Source organism: Anser cygnoides, chromosome 2 (assembly GCF_040182565.1).
Source record: "Anser cygnoides isolate HZ-2024a breed goose chromosome 2, Taihu_goose_T2T_genome, whole genome shotgun sequence".
NCBI lineage: Eukaryota > Metazoa > Chordata > Aves > Anseriformes > Anatidae > Anser > Anser cygnoides.
The window spans coordinates 17,996,829-18,017,916 of NC_089874.1; the positions used below are offsets into that span (position 1 = coordinate 17,996,829).

General features: G+C 36.3%; 1 protein-coding gene across 1 annotated transcript in view; it reads left to right on the forward strand.

Moving 5' to 3' along the window:
• The window catches only part of LOC106048101 (protein adenylyltransferase SelO), a 24,488-nt gene extending 4,753 nt beyond the window's left edge, over positions 1-19,735 (forward strand). Inside the window, 13 exon segments of the mRNA XM_048048465.2 lie at positions 2,722-2,789; positions 3,542-3,629; positions 4,908-4,977; positions 5,629-5,701; positions 6,452-6,535; positions 8,644-8,773; positions 9,440-9,484; positions 9,572-9,653; positions 9,745-9,837; positions 10,308-10,387; positions 11,591-11,634; positions 16,668-16,747; positions 17,096-19,735. Coding sequence (XP_047904422.2) covers positions 2,722-2,789; positions 3,542-3,629; positions 4,908-4,977; positions 5,629-5,701; positions 6,452-6,535; positions 8,644-8,773; positions 9,440-9,484; positions 9,572-9,653; positions 9,745-9,837; positions 10,308-10,387; positions 11,591-11,634; positions 16,668-16,747; positions 17,096-17,218 — 1,060 coding nt within the window. The 3' untranslated portion in view covers positions 17,219-19,735.
• The last annotated feature ends 1,353 nt before the right edge of the window (positions 19,736-21,088 follow it).

The window sequence follows — 21,088 nt, forward strand, 5'->3', positions numbered from 1 at the left end:
TAGTTCTCTGCCGGCAAATTGGTTAAATGCCTGGCTCTCTTTAACTGCTGTACAGGCTCTCCAAACTGTTTGCAAGACTTCATTTGGAAAAACCCCAGCTGATAATCCATATTCTTCCCAACGGGGAGCTGTAGTACTGAGGCGGGTGAGATTCACTTAGACTTCTTGTCAAGTCTTGGCAGAAGTGTGGGGAGAAGCCTTACGGCTTCTCCCAGAACACCCAGCAGGTTGGTTTGCTCTATTAATTTCAAGTACTGTGTTCCCAACGGGGTGCTAGAGTTTATGACTGTACTGCCAGATATAGAACGCTTCCTCGTATGGTACCATTTTAGTCACATAGTGGGACTACTAGTTAGCAGTCTTGTGGGGTAGATCGAAAAATTGAGCCAATATGTATAGTTTTCAGAGTGAAATGGCCCTTACTTGCATAACGCTTGGTGGTCAGGCAAAACAGCATGCAGGGAGTGTAAAGTCTAGCCCTTAAGGCAGTAGTAGGGGTGGGGTGGGGTGCAGTCCAGTCCCTCCATCCTTCTGTGAATGCTCTTCCAGCTTCTCTGATGTAACAGCAATTTCAGTGCTCTGTTTCCTGTGGCTGAACGTACATCTGGTGCGCTGCTGAACAAGTAATGGTACTTATGAACGTCAGGGGCCATTTGAAAACTATTTTGTAGTGGTAATGTAAGTATCTTTACGTGGCTGCTCAGTTATCTGTCCAGCTCTTAAGTGTTGCTCGTCCATTAACTTGTATTAGTAACTAACAAAACATTGCTGTCCCATTGTATTTTATTTTTTGTCAGCAATAAGAGAAGTGCTGGTGTTCTGTAAGAATTTGGCAGAAAGTGTGCTAAGAGTTACACAGTCAAAATGAAACAACCCTTTTGGCAGAGGTCTGTTCAGAACAGTAGAACTGAGTAACATTATTGTTCTGACTACTCTCTCCTAGTGCTTTGAAATTTTTTGATTTTCTCGATTGATTAAGATCAATCTTCAATTAAGATCAATTCTTCCATCTCACTTATGTCAGCACTTCTTACACTTACTCTTACAGACATACCAATCATTAGATGATTGTTTCCAAAACAATCATCTGGAAAAAATTTCCTAATGTTGCTTCAGTATTAGCAGCAGCACCGAGAGTGAAAGTGTAGGCAAACCACCCTACAGCCTCTGATATTTTCTCTGATACATTCTTAATTGTTTGTGAAGCAATACTTTTGATATTTTAATTTCTGTATATTTTCTTCCCTGCCGCCTTTGGAACAATACACAGCCTTTTCTCTGCAGTTAATAGAGAGCATTCATTTTGGATAGATGCCTTCAGAAATACAGAAAAGAATTATAATATAGTTTCAAAGCCACAGTTATTGTTGATTTTTACTGTTGTAAGAATTCAGACAAATTATTCCTTCTAATGATTTTTTCATACATATTTATGTGTATATGCACACCCCACATTTTTGGTCCAACTAAATTTTTTCCAAACTCTTGATGCTAAAGTATGTAAAAACTATATGGTAACCTCTTAAAATTTAACACTTGGGAGTTGTTTCAACTCTTGACTGTCTTCAGTCATATTTATGAATGGAATATTAGATTTGCCTGTTGTCCTTTTCTGTGTTCCTCCAAGGAAGGTTTGGTTCTGTTTTCTGTACGGTCTTCAGCTACCTAAAAGGTACCTTTACTTAGTTGCATTGAATTTCCAGTACTGTGCCATCCAGCTATTCTGAATAGAAAGACCTTTTTCAATTTTCAGCAAGCAAAAAAGAATTATATAAGATAATTTTTCCTGCTGCTAGGCTCTTAAACAAGAGGTATTCTGCCCCTATTGAAAGGAGAACATTTCCTTCAAAAGACAGCACCAAGCATTCCTTCTGCTGAATGGTTCGTGTAATCTCAGTTGCTTTGGAGAGAAACTTCCTACACATTAACTTTAGGAGAAAATAGTTCCTTTGCATGGTTTGTGATGATTGATGCAATTTTCTTTTTCTGATAATAAAAGAAAATAGAGTGAAATTACGTATTTTATTTTGTAAGATGAGTGCAAATTGTGATGTGTTTTAGAGCAAGCACAATCGGTCATTTTCCAAGCACTTGTAAATCTCAATATTTAGATAAATGTGAAAATGCATAGGATGTGCAGAATTTTAAGGCAATTGAAAGGGGGATATTGTTTTTAAAAAATCAAGTACAAGTAGCAGTGTAGAAGAAAGGAATAATTATAATGCTTCATCAAAATTATGCCTTTTTTTGTGCATTGATACTATTTGCAGAGCTCCTGATTGCTGAGGATCCCAGATCTGTGCCCGAGGTTACTGAGACAACAGTTTTGGCTCATATAAAGGGCAGCCTCCATCTGATGCAACAATTTGGCTTCTAATTTCTCTGTCTTTCTAATTTTGCTGTTGTCCTCGGGAGACTTGTGACTTCTTTATGTTATCATCACATCAATCAGTCACTGAAGTTCCAAATGAATGCAGTACTTTCTCTGAACGCAACCCCCTTCCAAAGAACAATGTAGGTAACGGAAAGTGGGCAACTTAAATAAAAAAGAAATACGTCTTGCTAACGAAGCTTGGTGAGCCTCAGCTTTACTGTTTGCTGTGTGTTATTTGTGAAAACAAAGCTTTTTTTTTCCTGAAGTTTATAAAATATTACTTGATCTCCAATGCAAATTATTTTTCCTAAGGTAACCTTTTAATTTTCATTTCTTGTTTCTTACAGCATAGTTGTAAGTGACGATGAAGTGTGGAGAGACCAGTTTTACAATGGAAATATTAAGAAAGAGAGAGGTAACGAATGCATTTCAGAATAATACGATACAATACTGTAACTTAATTCCCCATTGCAAAAATCAACTTTAATGCCATATATGTGTAATAAAGGTGTGTAATAGGCTTCATTTCATTTATTGAGATAGAAAACCTTTCCCAAGAAAGTCGGTCCCAAACATAACTTAGATAAAGAAATGAAGCCCTATGAACAGACTTGCTGTGATTGTGGCATATGTGTTGCAGGGGGTTCATTTTTTTTCACATGCCGTTACAAAAATGATACTGAAATCTAGGGGAAATTCCCATCGTTCTGTTAGCAGTACTATATGGGAACGCTGCCATGGCTGTGCCATTGCTCCATCCTCTAAACCAGTTCTGAAATGGAGTCGGATGGCACAGCATGGGGAAAAATCAGAAATGATTTATGTTGGTTCTTTCTTTGTTGCTAGCATCTCTGGGGGAATTCTAAAGTTAATACCAGAGTTTTGCTTGTGTTTGCTGGTATAGTGTATCCTACTGAACAAATGAAGATGTGGAGGAGTAAAAAATACCAATTGCTTTCCAGCAAATTAAGCTTTATCATTAGCATACAGTAAAGTAGTATTATACGTATTCATCTGTTATGCATTGAGCATACTTACAGAAATACTTGTTTAACTATGCATGTATAAATTATTTGTCTCTAGAAACAACATACAATGGCTTTTACTATGGGATTAATTTGTTTTGCTGATACTCTGTTTACATTTAAACATGTGTCTATATTTAAGGTGCTATAGTGCTACGTCTTGCCAAATCATGGTTTCGTATAGGATCCTTAGAAATCTTAGCTCATTCTGGGGAACTGGACTTACAAAGGTTTGATTTTAATCTTCATAGTAACCATTCTCTTAGTTCTCTTAACAATTAAATATATATTGGACTGTATATGTACAGTTGAAATTTAGGCATAACTTATTTAGAAAGGAAGACTGCATAATTCAGAAAGATAACATTTTTTTTTTTTTACAAACATACAAAATATATCAACTCACAGAGATAAAATCCCTTACCTATTTTTTAAGGCCAGGATCTTATAGAATGAGAGGTATTATAGCTAAAATAGTTTTGGTAATTAAGTATTGGGAGGAGGGGGAAGTTGTTTGTTTTGGTAAGATTTGTAAATTTAGTGAATAAGATCCTAGATTTTTCAGTTGTCTGTGAAGTTAAATTAGCAGAAATGTGAAATAAGTCACTAGCATGAGTTTGGTGTATAAGCTGTGCTTTTGAGGAACACATATAACCAGAGAATTATATTAGGTAAGAATTTATTGTACAGCTTTAAGCCTTTTTGCTATATTAATTTATGTTATTCCATCTCAAGCAATTAGCATGGCAAATTTTTAGTTCTATTTTAAATACTTTAATGTTGGTCATTCCCCCGTAGGAGTAATGTGCTGGTAGATAATCACTTGCAACAGAAATTGTTTTAGGGTGATTAAAATCAAGAAAGAGAAGTAGCAGCTGTTGTATTAACTGGTAATTCAAGATAAATTCCTGAATGACTCTACACTGTCTTTCTTTCTCTTTTTTGAAACCTCACAGCAGTGTTTTCTTGTAAAGTGAAAGACTGAATTAAGGAACTGCATTTAAGATGACACAATACTGCATTTTTCTTTTTTCTTTAATTAAAGTATTTGTGTTCCATTGGATTTAATGAACATGTTAATGGCTAGTTAATGTGGCGAGTAACCTTATTTCCTAAGAATTCAGACATAAAATTTTTCTTTGTGGAGTATTCTGATCTGCAATTATTCCTTGTAGTGATACATTTTTTTTTCTTCTCCACAAATTATTTTTTTCCTAGAAGATTGATATTACAGTATGCTAAACCAGATCCTAACGTGCTCTGGAAATGTAACACATGGGGTTTTAACTCTGTGGCAGTCTCCAGTCATGTTTATAACTGGAACATTAGCTTTTATCTTCAACTTTTTGGAAGGGCTTAATCCAAAACTCATAGGAATAAATAGAGTTTTCTAATACCTGTTTGCAGCAAGCTGTTGATCAGCATTATCTATTCAGAAGTAAGAATTCTGAATGATCAGTTCTAAAAGTACCTGTTTTATTTAATGAATTCTGTATCTCATATTACAGGAGATTGCTTGACTTTATCATCCAGGAACATTTTCCATTAATAGCTGTGAATGATTCAGATCGATATCTGGTAAGTCTTTTTTTATTAGCTATATAAAGCTATTTTTATTTTCCACAATCACATGAACAAAAATTATACAAAGCTATTTAATTTTTCAGTTTATAGGGTTTTAAAATTTGAGATAAGTTTCCTGGTTTTATTAGCAAAAGCAATTTTTACTCTTCTAAAAAAAGCACAAACCAAACCAACCAAACAAAAAAACTAACAACGAAAACCTGCTTCTTGCAGTTTTTCTCAAAATCAAATATGAACATTCTTTTTTCACCACTTTTGATTATGGAAATGTTTATTGGGAAGCTTCCATTTTCCATTACTTTTTGTTCTCTTACTGCCCAGACTTCAAGTGAGCTGTGGTCATGATGGGATCAGTTATGTTCTTCCTAATATAAAAATAGTATATATTGTGTCTTTATTTCTTTTTAGGACTTTTACATTTCTTTTAGTGTACTTGAATGTACCTATTTAACTATAGTCTTTGCTGGATAAGGTTGTTCTGCAGTCACATCGTTTAGAATGTGAATTATCAGTCCCAACTGACAGAGATCAAAGATACATGTTTAAAACCAGAATGTATTAAGTATTTCTAAAGTGAATCAAATGTTTACATTATTCATTGTATTCCATAGTTTTATTTGAAGTAAAATGTGTATTTCATTTTAGGAATTTTTCTCTACAGTCGTATCAGAGACTGCAAATTTGATTGCATTGTGGATGTCTGTGGGTTTTGCACATGGTAAGCTGCAGTAGATATTGTCACTGTATTGGCTTTACAGGAGTGACTTTTTATAGTTGTATACTTAAAGATGGCTTTCGTTTGTCACTTTGTTCTTCAGTCCTTCTGATGTCTGTGCCTACAGCAATATCTGTTGCACATTAATACTGAACAGTTCTTTTCATAACACAGAGAACTTCCTGATTTTTCAAAGCATGACTGTATCTGACAGAAGCCAGGAACAGAACAAGCATATGGGCTTCTCAGAATTGTTGTGGATGTCTGGTGTACAAAGACCATGTATTGATGTCATGTATTGCTGGGAATTTGATTCACCTACATAAAAAGCTGTTCTTTTATAGTGTATAGAATAGAGTGCTGTCCACCTTTGTTTCAGATTTACATTATGAAAAATAAAAGAGCATTGTGTTGCTAATACAGCAGGTGGTCAACTTGGAAAGAAGAAACTAATAGACAAGTTGTGCAAGATGCTGTTTCAAAACAGCGTTGTGCTGAATGGAGAAGGAAACAGTGCCACCTAGGTATAAAAACCAGATGCAAGATAATGTAGCAAAAGTTTCTAGTTTTCATACTTTAAATGCTTGCCAGGTCAAGAATAGACACAAGTTTATTTTCCTGAATCTGTTTTCTTAAAGGTAACTGCTCCAATGTTATGTAGATTTGGTGGATTGATTTCACAGGAAATCTTCTAGAAACTACAGAGTTCAGGTAGAACTTTAACTTTTATTTCTCCTTGTTGTTTAATTGTAGGTGTGTGCAATACAGATAACTTCAGTTTATTATCCATAACAATAGATTATGGTCCATTTGGATTTATGGACTCCTATGATCCAAGTGAGTGTAGCACCCATTTTTAAATATTATTTTTGACTTAAAATAAATGTCTTATATCAGTTTATGTAATTTTGGTGTGCATGAAAGCATACATTGTTATTAGCAGAAAAATCCCAAGTACGTGTATTGTTTGAAGAATTTTAGGGGAAAATATATCAAAGACCAGTTTTATAATATGCTATGCAGGTTGTGTTTCAAGTGCTAGAAGTCTAAAAATGAAATGTCACTATTAAACCCATTTTTATGAAGAATGTTTCCTAATGGATTTCTTCATTTGAATAGATGCCATAATAGAACCCCCCCCCCCCCAAAAAAAAATATTAAAATTGCATATCTCTATAAGCAGCCTATGCCAAATATTGTATACAACTTTGTATGCGTTATGCTCTGGCTTTGTAGTCACAGCAGCTAATTATATATTGGAGGAAAAGAAATGAAATCTACCCTTTTCTCTGAAAATATGAACTCAGTCTGAGATTAATACGTGTAGGTCTAGTACATACATAAATGTATTACATCTGATTATTGCTTGAAAAGTTTCATCTGAGTAAGCTTCAGAACCACTAGTGGTTATCTTATAATCTGTTTTCATGAGATTACAGCCTCAAATTAAGGAAATCTCATGAGAGTAGATTTTATATAACTTCTACTGTATTGAGAAAACAGGTCTTTTCTGGCTTCAGATCTTGTCTTTTATGGTGAGTTGACCTCAGCCAGTAATTAAGCCCCCACCAGCCACTCATTCATTTCCCACTGCTACAGGGCGAGAGAGAGAATTGAAAGAGAAAAAACTTGTGGTCAACTTAAAGACAGTTTAATAAATGAAGAGGAAAAAAAAAGGAGAGGAGAACACAACAAGTGATACAAGGCAGTCACTTGCACCAGCAGACTGATGCCCAACTGTCCTCAAGCAGTACTTTGGAAAGAGCACTCCCCATTTTTTTTTTTTTCTGAATATGACATTATAGAATGAATCATAGAATGGCTTGGGTTGGAAAGGACCTTAAAGATTATCTTAACTCCAACGCCCCTGCCATAGGCAGGGATGAATAATGTGGCATGGAATATCCTTTTGATCAGTTGGTGTCATCCAGCCTGACCGTGTCAGCTCCCATCCTCTTGCTTACCCCTAGCCTAACTTGCTGGGAGGGCAGAGTGAGAATGCAGAAGGCCTTGATGCTGTGCACTGCTCAGCTAAAGCCTTTGTGTGATATCAATACGGTCTTAGTCACAAACCTAAAGCACAGCAACATACAGGCTGCCATGAAGAAAATTAGCTCCATCCTAGCCAGACCCACTGCACCCTAGAATTGGATGAAATGTCTTAGAGCTAAAGATTCAGATCTGAACTGATCTCCAGACCTGACAGATGTGTCACAGGTCTCCTCCTTAATGCTGGTTGATATTGATGTCCTCTGAGGTTTCAGGCAATGCAGTATGCATTGATCAGCTTATCTGCTTTTTATCTGGGCAGGCGGTTCATACTGCATCTGTTCTAAGACCAGTGCTGTAGATATGTGTACATACAACTTCTTGATACCCTGTAGTTTACCTATCACACATTTATCTCCCAAATATGGATTTCTTTACTTGCACATGTAATTTTTCAGAAATGAATACATAAAACTTGCTTATTCAACTAAAGTCCTGTTCAGGTGGCCTATTTTTTTTTAAGTGCATGTTTGTATGTGTTACTTTTCCAAAACTACCAGTAAATCCAGAACTTAGTTGTACAATTATTTGCTTAGTCTTTGTACTTAATAGTAGCACTATATGTAGTGAAAACATTGCATACATTTTTCCACATTTTTAGTGTTAAAAATGTTTAAACATCTGAATTTACTTTGTATCTTCAAGTTGGAAAATGCCGCCAATGACATATGGAAATGCGACTGTGAAGTATGTACTTCCTAGATTTGCAAATATTAGATCTTGAGTTAATCTACTGTAAATAAGTATCCTTGTGATCTAAGTTTAAATATTTTAATATCTTCGGCACTTTTATTAGTTTACTGTGTAAGTATAAGATTGAATGTACTTCAGTATTTTAACATTGATTACTTTTCCCCAACGGAGTAATTACAAAAACAATGCTTTGTTTGAAACAGATTTTGTTCCAAACACATCTGATGATGAAGGGAGGTACAAAATAGGAAACCAGGCAAATGTTGGGCTGTTTAATCTGAACAAGCTGTTACAAGCTCTAAAACCTTTATTGGATCCCAGGCAAAAGCAGCTGTAAGTAATCGTTAAAATATCTAAACGCTTAAAAGAACTAGTGAGATGGGAGACCCCTAATCACCATATGCATAGGAAAGAAAGGGATTAGCTTTTAAAATCATTTTTTTCTAAGTGAAAATTGATTCTGAATTAATTATCTGTCAGAATAAGGTAGAGGGAGGGGAGAAAGTATTTCAGCAATCATAAATAATAGCAAAACATAGCTAGAATGCCATACTAGATATTGTGGGGGCTATTCTTCTTCCCCTAAGGTAGGATCTTTGCCTGTAGTTTTCTATTATAGGTTCTTCTAGCTTATTCTTTTAAGGTGCTTACATAGGAAGACGGTACAGCCTCCTGAAATTATGGAGTAGTATTTTGATATCCTTCTGTAAAGATTCCTGATATGAATCTTCTTTTGTGCAGTTTAAACTCATGATTTCTTACTCAGTATGAAAGGCAGATTGCATTTTTCTTCTTTGCAACAGCTGTTGATATATTCGATGTCTGTGAAATTGTTTCCCCTCAGTCTTTTTCCCACTACAGATCCCAGTTGATTCAGATTCAGCATATTGATGTTTGTGAGATACCAGACAGAAGTTTTTATTGCTTAGTGTACAGTAGGGTCGCACCCACAGTAGTACTGTAGTTCCATAGAATTTGACATTTCATTTGTTTTTGCAGAGCTTCCCAGATTCTGGAGGGATATGGTCAACGCTATTATACCCGGTAAGCAGTTCTAGAACTCACCCCCTGTAGTCACAACACTATAAATCATCTTATGTGACAATTTCCTAACTATGTTGCTATTTTCAGTTTTACAGAATTGTTCAGAGCAAAATTGGGTCTTCTTGGGGACGATGAGGATGACAACTATTTGATTGCTTTCCTCCTAAAAGTGAGTTTGGTTTGCTAATCCTGTTGGCAAACATCTGAACTTATACCCCATACTTTAAAAAACACTTATAGAAATATCTTTATTTCACTAGCTCATGGAAGATAGGAGGGCTGACTTTACAATGACGTTTCGAGAGCTGAGTGAAATTACTGAAGACCAGTTAAAGGAGCTCCGCATCCCTGAGGTATTAATTAATACAGGCACCCCATTTTAGGAACACTCAATATCAAGTGAGTAAATCAGGTTGGACAGAGCCCTGATATAATGTGGGGAATGTTTACTTTTCCTGGGAAGCTCCACTGCCTTTCCCTAACTTCTAATGTACAAAGCACAGAAGAGAGTGATACCTATAGTTAAACAGCAAGGAAAATAAAATATGTCAGCATATAAACTAAAGAAAAATAGGGGTTAAGAGCTGGAGGTATTAAGGTAGAATTTGCTGTAGCAGAGGTGGAATAATACAGATATATAATGCTGGCAAAACAAAGTAATCTAAATAGAAAATAAAGATGATAGTAGAATTTTGGGCAAAGAAATCCTTGAGGATTCATTACATGTTTCTCCTTTATATCCTCTTAAAATTTGCTCACTTTGGTTTTTGCTTAACAGTAACAAAATTCTGTTATCTACCATTAACTCTTTCTTTCTCTTTAGGAGTTCTGGGCTCTCCAGGATCTGGGTAAACACAAGTTATTCTCGGAATGGGTCGCTATGTACCTCTTGCGATTAGAACAGTAAGTCTGATGGAGTTTCAAGTTTAAAAATATCAGCAACTGTGTATTTGCCCAGAATGCCAGAATCTACAGTGTTTTCTGTAACCTTTATTGGGACTGGTAAGCTAGACTAGACATGATTTGTAATGCCTTTCTTTTTGTCTTTAAGGTTCTACATGGTGCTAACTTCTTTAATTACCATTATAGTTCTGATTTGACTCATAGGTACATAAAAATGATATGGGAGGAGTGGTCTGGTTTTGGCATCCTTTGGTGAACATCTGATCAGATTTCTTCAAGTTAATAGCTGAACCTGAAACTCAGGCTGTGCAAATAAATAGGAATGGATAGTGTTTCATTACTGGCAATGCGTATATTTTTTACTGTATACTAGTATTGCCTTAGGATGACTGGGGGTGGAAGTTGCACAGCTGTGAATATGCAGACTGTGTTTGGACAGCACTGTAGTTGTGTGGATAGGGACATTCATGTTAGAACTTTCTACCAGTTCTTTTATCTTAAATCAATAAAGACTGCGTGTATTTTTCTTAGTCATATATGCTATGCGTGGCTGACTAGTGGAAAGACGTACATATTGGGTACTTGGAAATTTTAGTCAGTAAATACAATTCTTAAGAAAAACATTAATACAAGATACAAAACCTACAAGAAAGTGCATTTTTTCCCAAGTCTAATGTGTTAGTCATGTTCCGTGTTATCAAAGTTGTAGTTACTGATTTGGTACTTAAAAAATCCACTGAAAGCACGTGTGTCAGTTATGTTTAACAAATAACTCCATAATATTTGCCATATTTGCCATTACAACTTAAAGAGTATGAGGTAAATATATATATGTATCTACAGTAGGATACAAAAGCTATTTGGAATATATTCATTATGGGAATTGCAATCAGCTATTGCACAGTGGATGCAGAACTTCCTTGAGGAAACACAGAGGAGGTATGTGTACCCAAGTTCTGAAAAGGAAATTGAATACTTCATGGCTGATACCTTGAAAAAGGGTAAGGAGAAACACAAGAGAAAAATAAATATACCACTTAGTGTTTGTTCAGTTCTTGTGGTTCAAATAGTGGAATTATTGGCTTACTGTCTGTGAATAGCAGATGGTTATTGTAGTAAAAAGGTGAGAAGAGACGTGAATGAGAAAAATGTAAATGAGTAACATTCACAATTACCTTTTTGTTTGTTTGTTTTTGTATTTAGTAACAAGGGTGATACAGACATCAAGAGAAGAAGAAGAATGACAGGTAAGTAAGACGAAGTCATATGCTTGGAGGTGGCTACTAACTTCTTAATTACGTTGCTTTACTGTTAATAATTTTTCCTTTTGAGGAGAACTAAAATGTAACCTGATTGTCAGTGTTTTGTGATGTCTCAAGTTCGGCTTCACCTTAGTGTCCTGAAATGGTGGATGTGTTCTGGCTTCTATCCAAATTTAACGTTTCATTACAAAGTAGGGTGCTCTGTTAAAAGGCCCCTAGGATTTGATTTCCTTGTGAGAGATGCCCTTCCACTTCAGCTAGATCTGCTTTCTTGAGTCCATTCTCTTTTCCTTGAATCTTTACTTCCTTCCTTTAGCAGTCTGTGATCCTAACAGTTTGCATTGCTGAGAAGAACATTGTTCTTCTCCAGTAATGAAACTTTGATAACATCAAGAAATAGTTAATAGCCATCCTGTATTGGCTCGATGGGCTAGGATTTATCCGAGTGTTCAAATATGTCCAAATCCTCTGTACATATTATAAAGAATTCATGTTTCTGATAGGCAACCATTTTTTTTTGTGCACCTGGAGAAAAAAGCTTCATGCTTGTGGAAGTACAATCAAGAAAGGAAGGTGTGGTTTTGTGTGATTAGATATCCCACTTACTTTAATTCACCAAGTTACTCTAAATGCAAAATGGTATAGATACATAGCTGTCTATCACAGCAGAAACAGTGGATATGAAATTCTAGAAGTTACCCAGAGAAAGTTTTTTTTTTTTTCTTTTTTTTCTTTCTTTTTTTTGGATTTGGAATAAGCAGTGGGAAACTTGTGAAATGTGCCTACAAAAGGCAATGACAACTGAAAATTTCTGGACAAAGGGGAGTGAAGTGAATGCAGGATCTGTCAAATTCTGCACAAGAGGTAGTATAAGCTTCATTGTTATTCTGCTTTGCAGGTGCTTTATTCACATCTCTAATGGAAATGGCTGCACTCTTTCATTAGATATTGATTGGTTGCTTTGTTCAAAAGCTTTAATTGATTTTGTAGGAAATGGCAGGAGATAGCACTGAGCACTGATAGTAACAAGCTGTTTTCATCCACATTTTCTAACTAATGCTCCATACATTTTTAAGAATGCTTCTTACAATTTCACATGCATTTTTACAAAGTTAATATGAGAACAGTTACCAAGAATAAAGACTTGTTTTATTATTTTTGTATATATTGTATTTTTGTATGGTTGGGAAGTTTTAACTGTGGTGCTCAAGGCTTTTAGCTCAACTACTATTTTGAAGTTCCCAGCTTCCCTGCTTTCCTTAGCTCAAATTTAGTGCTGACAGCCATCTAATAACACTTTTCATTTTTGTTATTTTTCTTTTTCTATGTTTTTGTGAATCTGCTTTTAGTGAAGTTAGGACGTTCTGAGTTTTCATTCCAAATCAGAAAGGCTCTCAGTTTGGGAAGATTTTCTGTAAACCAGCATCACGTTTATCCACACACATCTGAGAGGATTTTATGGTATAGGAGACAGAAAAAACAAGGAGAAGGCTTTCCCCCAGGATCATACTTCTGCTACTGGTCTCAGCTTTGGTAGCAGACTGAAGCTTGATATGCAAACATTCATGGTTAAATTAGATAAGTTCCACATAATGTGTCATCACTCCGTGTTCCTGCAACAGAGCAAGCAGAAATTCCTGACAGGCTACTGAGGTCAATTTGTTATTGTTTTCTTTAAAATTGTGTTTTTTCTTTTAAAAGATCAACAGACTTTGTTACATTTTTTGCTAGCTTCTCCATTTTACGGTGTGACTGAAGTTTCTTAAAAAGTTATTTTCTATGGCATCCATACATTTATGTTGATCTCTTAGGCACCTGTCTTGGTCTCTTGAAAATATAATTTTAAAAACTATTTCCTTTACCAGCTGCCCCTTGTCAATACAACATGCATCACAAATCTGGCTCCAGGCCACATCCACCTGCGTTTAATAGCAGGGGTGCCTGCAGGGGTGGCCTCTGTGAGCAGAGCTCAGTCTGAAAAAAAATATTTTTTTCTCTCTTCACTGAGTTTTTAGTTCTTAGTAGCACTTTATCATGTACTACATACACCTAGTTCCTTAGGAGTTGATCAAAAAGTTTTGATAATCCAAGTCCCAATACAAGTCTATCATTGTATTTATTGGAATACAAAAGAAATATGTTAAAAAGAGAAAAATAAAAATATTTTAGGCCAGATCATAAAAAACTTGCAAGGGCACCAAATTTCTTATGCTTTGTCCTTTTCTTATCTGACTTATCTTATTCTTTCATAATTATCTTGTCAGTTGTGTCAATTACAGGTATTTTTAACTCCACTGTGAAACTTGTCAATTTGCAGTTTTTAAGAATGTATTTCTGGGACAAATATTCTCTTACTAATATAAGTTATGGTTTTAATGTGAGTTACCATTTTTGTATGAGTCATATGTTCACTTCTCCACCTTTTAGTATTCTTTTTACATTGTTATCCCACTTAACTATTGAAAATCCATTTACAGGATTGAATCACATGCTCAGCCAGAGCAAATTATTTTACCAAGGCTTTTTTTTAGTGGTTAGGGCAGGGTGTTGTTATGGCTATGTGAGGGGTGATCAGGGTTCCCAATGGCCAATCTATTTGTCAGCTTTTGTTTAATTTATGTAAGTACATGCAGCGCAACACTAATGTGTAAAACAATAATTCCTATATCTGGATGCACTGCATTTCAGTCTTAATTCTCAAGAAAGTTAAGACCTGGACACAGTGCCTGAGTGTCATTATAAAAACCTGGACAGCTTTTATAATGGAGGAACATTATAAAGAAGCATTTGGACAATGCTCTCAGAAATATGGTCTGATTTTTTGGGTGGTCCTTTGGGGACCCAGGAGTTGGACTCAATGATGCTTGTGGGTCCCTTCCGACTCAGGATACTGTATGGTTCTGTGAACGTTCCCTTTGTCTTGCTTTGTGCTTGTTTAGTAAGTGACAGTGTCATCTGAGATAGATGAAGTGCTTCTGGTTTCAACCCACATTCTCATCTTGTCAAAGAGCTTCACATTCCCTCTTCTGGCAGGAATGTGAGTGGTCAGGGTACAGGACTTGCAGCAGAGAGTGATTTCTGCCCTTTACTTTTCTAATTAACATGAAGACCCATTGTAAAATGCTGCTTTATGTCAAATTCTGTGGCTTAAAATGGCTATCGTTCAGTTCCAAACATAAAGAATTTAGTTATATTGTGAGACATAAAATAATCATGCAAGTGTTGTTTCGCTGATTACATAGCTTCAGTAAATTCTAGTTTGTCAGCTGGTAAAATGGTCCTTTTTAAGAAGCAATGCATATTACAGAGAAGTCTGTTCACTGAGCTAGGCACCAGTTCTCTGCAGGGAGCTCTCAATCATGAATTGTCCTGTGACTGTCTGACCACAAAACCTTAGGAGGAGGTTTGTCATAGCTTTCCTCAAAGCTGTCAATTGCCTCGGTAGCCAACTAGGATAAACAAGTTATGTCTGCAAGCTGAAGAAGCAGTATAAGGAGTTGCAAGAAGAGAGTGAATTGAGAAATAGAAATAAACTAAGTTTAATCTTGTTATCTAAAATATTGTTTCTGATCCTCCCCCTCATAACATGCTATTATTTGTAAATAAAATAAGATGATAACAAATTGACTACAGGAATGAATAGAGGGAAATATGGGGTTTTCGTGAATGCTTTGCTTTCTCTAATTTCTTTCAAATAAGCTGTAAGGGAATTTGTAAGGGTTGAGGTTTAACCCCAGTAGGCAGCTGAGCCCCACACAGCCACTTGCCCATTCCCAGCCAAAACCAGGACAAGAGGAATATACAGCTGCGTTGATTTTTTGAAAGAAATATTTCATATTATATAAAATATGAGGCTTGAGCTAACATCTATTTATACAAAACCTTACTGGGACGTCAGTGGAAAGGGAAGGAACAGATGAATTTTTTTTTATGTCCATAAATCACAGGCCATAGGTGCTAATGTCTCTGACATTACTAATTAATCTCTTTGTGGGATAAATCAGCTACTGAATTTGGGAAAATATGTAGACCAGTGTCAAAATAAGATGTATGATGCAAGCTGGAAATACGTGTTACAATTAATCTGTAAGATTGTTTTGATCATTAATTAAAGGGAAAACTGTTTCTGAAGCAGAATCCTTTGCTTTAATTGCAGAGGAAAAATAAAAGTTGTGTTGATGTTCTATCTGCTAACAAATTGATAATAAAAACCATGTAGGCTTATGAGCATTTTCCTTGGCATACAGTTTGGCAGAGCTCCTTTTTATAAGCTGTTATTTACCATCCACGAAGATGTAGCCTGGGTTATTAATTCAGTAGTCTCATTTTCAGGGTCCTTATGATCTCCCTACCACTAATTAGACACAATCAGCCTGGAACATGTCAGAGAAGCGAGGCAGTCGTCACGGGTGTTTCGAAAAAGATACAGCAGACAGTTGTGGAAAAAAATGTGGATTTAAAAAAAAAAAAGGAACAACAAAGTTGAAAAAATGGTTCCTTAAAAAAAAACACAACTGAAGTGCAACATTAAAGGCTTTTATGGCTAACCTTTTGATACGTTATATAGAAGAAGAAAAATCTTAGTATATATGGTTTTATGAATATCTTATTAGTTCCTTTTTACCTTAAATAATATTATTCGTTATTTTGGTCTCAGGAATATATTGACATTGAAATATACTTTCCAACAGTGTACCAGGAACCTAGGCTGTAGTCAACTAAACTAAAAGTCTGCTGGAAACAGGAAGTTCTTTTTCTATCAACCTGTTGCTCTACCCTGTTTTAATTTTTGTTTTAAACATGGGTGATGGGACTTTGGTGTTACTCATTGTGCAGATTAAAGAAATATTTTAGCAGCTCATAAATAAAGGCATTCATTCTATTTTCTTCTTATATGTGTTTTTTTGATCTGCAAATTAAAAATTCCTGAAGACTTCAGTGAATTTTCTTCTGTGACTGTGTTCTGTTTTTGTTGACTATGTCTAACTGAATTGATCATGATTTACTTTTGGTTTCAGCTGTTAATCCCAGATACGTGCTTAGAAATTGGATGGCAGAATCAGCAGTGCAAAAAGCCAATTTGAATGATTTTTCAGAGGTAAAATTAGTTAATCCTTTCCTGATATATTTGTTAGTAATTGTTCTGAATGTTAATGAAACAATTGTTGCATTTGCACTTTGAACCCATATTACACTTTGACCAACATTGTTCCATGTCATGCCAATCACTACTTATAACAGCAATAATGCTATCAATAATATTAGCAATGTTAATAGTATTAATTATAAAAAGTGTTCATCATTATAATAGTAATTCTAATAATAGTAAGTAACTCATGGAACAATTTCTGGAGCCAGGACGGTGCACAATATAAAGTGGCAGAGACTTTTCTTAATTTCAGGAAAACATATTGTATAAAAACTTACTCATTTTAATTGCTTCTAGGTTCACCTCCTACAACAGATTTTACAAAATCCCTTTCGGAGACAGAAGGCTGCAGAGAAAGCAGGCTACTCCCTACGCCCACCAGCTTGGGCCAAGGATCTTAAAGTAAGCTGTTCATCCTGAGAGGAAGTTAAACAAGCAAGAAAAATGGTGAAGGTCTTGGCCATTGGAAAAATGGCTCAGGCCTTCAAACAGGAATCAAGCCAGAGGAAGTTGTCCCTCTTATTCTATGTGGACTGGAATCTGCTATGCTGCTAAACAAGATCTTGATCAACTTTATAAAGATTAAAGAAATGAACCACTATGGTTGCATCAACAAATCATATTGGCATTTAATAACTCTGCCCTGTGTATTCAGCTGTGCATTAATTTGAGTCCTAATATTTAAATTCTGCCAAACTGTCATATTTAACATCGCAGAATTCACATCTGATCAGGTGTTAATGTCTAAAGGGCTGGTCAATTTAAAATACATCTAATTTTTTTTTAATCATAGAATGTTCTGATTAATGTTCTCATTGTTGTTGCACACTTACCAAATGTAGTTTCATCTGAAGATATAAAGGTGAAGTCTTGCAGAGCACCACCTTACACCTAGACCTTATTACCTCTTCTCTTCTTGACCTTGTTTTGTCCCATTAAGCTGCCAATGAAGATTTAGAGGAAATTGAATTAAATTGTAAGCAAATACACCTGTCTTGGGAGTGACTTGCCCCAGAACAGGTTTTGGTATCTTTGCCAGAGTCAGGTGCCTGTTAAGCCTGGCTTACTGTTCTTTGAAAGTTTATCTTCTGATAGTAGTAGAGAGATTGTTAGTGTGTGGATATAATGACTCAGGAAACATTCACTGGTTGGATATGGAAAAGGACTTTCTTGCACCCTGTTTGGTACATTGTCTGGTCAATGTACCTTTTGCAGTCAGCTTCCTGATGCTGTTGGTCTGACAAAAATATTGCAGGGAAAATATTTAAAATTCAACTGAAGCTGTTACATAGCAGTGCCTTGGATTGTAACAGTGCAGGACTCATCTTTGTTTTGAGTCCAGGGTCCTGGTATTTATCTTTGTTTAACGCTCCAATTCCACATCACAAAACTTTGTGTATAATTAAGCTAAAACTAATATGCAAGCTCTCAAGTGCAGTGTTCTGCTAGCAAAATTCACTTATCTGGCGTTTTGTTATTTCTTGATGTTACCTCTGCCCTTCCCAAATCCAAAATGGATGGTTTATAATATCCAAATCTCTTCTGAAGAGATTTGGATCTCTTCACTTGCTTCTGAAATGGAACGCTTCTGAAGTGGTATTAAGTGCTATGATTAGCATTTCACAAATCTATTTCTAGAAATATAATTAGTGGGGGAAAAGAAATCTACGTTATTAGAAATCTTTCACTGACTACAAAAAATACACAAATGCCTTTGCTTCTTAAATACAATCAGCGCAATTATTCACGATGGTTTCCCCTCAGATATACAGTTGCTCAGCCTGAGTTAACATTCCTTGTGCGAGCAGTAAGTGCTCTTCTGCAGCCACTGGGTTACTGTTTGTGCTGGCAACAGCTCCGGGTAAAAGGAGTGGGGTGGTGAGGGAGTTCTGTAAAAGCCCTGTAGCCGTGGGCTGTGTTTACAACCTGTGGGAACATTGCCAACGATACCTGCTCTCGGGTAATTGCAAAATAAGGTGTTGTGATGAAATGTCATCCTGACTACTACGATTTCATAATAGTGCTGCTGACCGTTACAGGTAATCACGCTGCCTTCAGGTGTTCTGCAAGGCCAAGACGATTTGTAAGTCTTAGTTCTACTGAATCTCTTCTGTTCTGTTTGTTTCCCTCAAAGAGAATATGCACGTATCCCAGTTTGTAGGGGACTGTCAATAATCCCTATGTAATAGTTGTCCTGTAATTTTGCCACAAGGTCCATTTAAATTTCTACTTTTTCTTGAAGTGCCTGAAATAGAGTACTTGAAAAATACATGGTTATCTGAACACTACTTTATGTTTTGTCAAAGTAGAGAAGTGAGACCACATGATGCTCAGAATTTTGTACCACCTCACTTTCTACTTCTAGATTTTAATTATGATTGTTTATGATTACACTGTAAACATTAGTACTGTGTTTCATGATGTAATTCCTAAAATTCTTACATGGGCTTTTGCTTCCTGCTCTGGAGCTGCCTCTTCCTTCATGTTACATAAACACAGCAGTGATGCAAAAGCAGATGGGAAATAGAAATACTGATTAAACAGTTACTTGTTTGTACTGTCTTCTCTCTGTATTGGAGAACTATTACGAGGGTCAGCAATGGTGATCCCCCATGTATGGACTTTTCTTTTCCATGTGAAAAAAATGGTCTCTTGGAGTGGGTCCTTCTTCTGTACCAGCGATGTAAAAGCCCGAAGAAAAAGACAGCTGCTGAGACTGCTTCCCCTTGAGATACGAAGAAAGGTTAAGAATAACATGCTGCAACTTCAGTCTCTGCTAATGTACGTAACTGCAGGAGTAAGACAATTTCATATGGCAAAAGGTTAGATGGGGAAGGAGGATTGATTTATCTTTTCTTTTACAAATGCTTTGAAGATCTGTTTCTATTTTGTAGCATCTTTTCTTGGTGCCAAATAAAGCCAGATAATTGTGTATCATTGAGCTAGTAGCTCTGTTATTTGAATGGAAAGTTTGAGTACTTACATTTCAGAAATTCAGTGCCACCATTACATACACAAAATAGTTGATAAAGGTCTAATCATCACAGCATTTTGATCGATCTCTGGAGTTTTCTGTCGGCTTTGATTCTTCTTGAAGAAAGCTCTTATTTGTGTGTAAAATTAAGTACATGAGTTATGACTGACTGAGGCTGTAAAATGTATAAAATTGAGTTTATTGTGCTGTAACAAAGACAAGGGAGGAAATAGGGCAGGAGGCTGGGCATTCTTGTGAGAAGAGTGAACGCTAGGAAGGCTGTGTAAAAATCTTAGTGCTTTGTGAACTCAGAGAAAATAGCTCATTGTGCAGCAGTTGCCTAAGAACATATGCCACTTTAGTTTGATGCTGAGTACATAAATCAAACCTATTTTCTTTTATGAAATATAAGTAGTTGGGTAGCAGACAGCTGGTGTCACTTAAGTGATTCAAAGATGAGCACTCCTAATAATGCACAAAAAACCACCCAGCTCTTTCGCATCTGATGGTTCTGCACGTTGTTTAAATGAGGTAGATAGGGAAAGCAAGTGAGAGACAGAACCTTTTTCATTTGTTAAGCTCTTAATTTTAACTCTCCTACTTTTAGCTAGTTAGTATTTTTTTCTGCTGCACTTAAAACTAGTTCAAGCTCCAACCTAGTTGGTTAAGCTTACGATCCTTGCACTGGTTTCAAAAGCATGTCTCAGATTGGCTCTCTGGAGATGGTAAGGTACCTTTTGAATTGTTCTTGCATGTCAGTTCAGAACTTACCAGTTTCACTTGTTGTATCAGTGAACACGGTTCTCCAGCTGCAAGCTTTTTGCTCAGTTTGGTGAAAGCAAGGGAACTAGAAGACCACTAGGACCTGCATGGGCTTTGTCTATATTAAATAAAAAGGCCTGGTACCCTAACAGGCCATACCCACAGCACAGGTGATCTCTGCACAGTCTTCAGTCTCATCCATGTTGTCCTCTGGGAGTGGAGCCTGGGTGCTTAAAGAGCTGACAAGCCACAGAGCGGCAGGAGGAAAAAACAACTGGCTGTCCCATGGCTGTACCTGAGTAACTGTGGGGATGGATGGGCATGATTGCTGCAGAAAAACCATGCCTTAGCTTCTTCAGCTTGTCTCAGCTGAAAACATTAGCAGCTGAGGTATGTCACAAACATTTTTTGGTGACTCAGTTTGGCACTTCCCTGACTGAAGTATCCCTGTTCCGTGATCCCCAAGCTCCTCGTGTCCATCCTTCCATCCCTGCTGCCTGCTTCCAGCCTCTCCTTTCACGTGTAGTGCTTTGAGCTTCTCCTCCTAGCGGTGA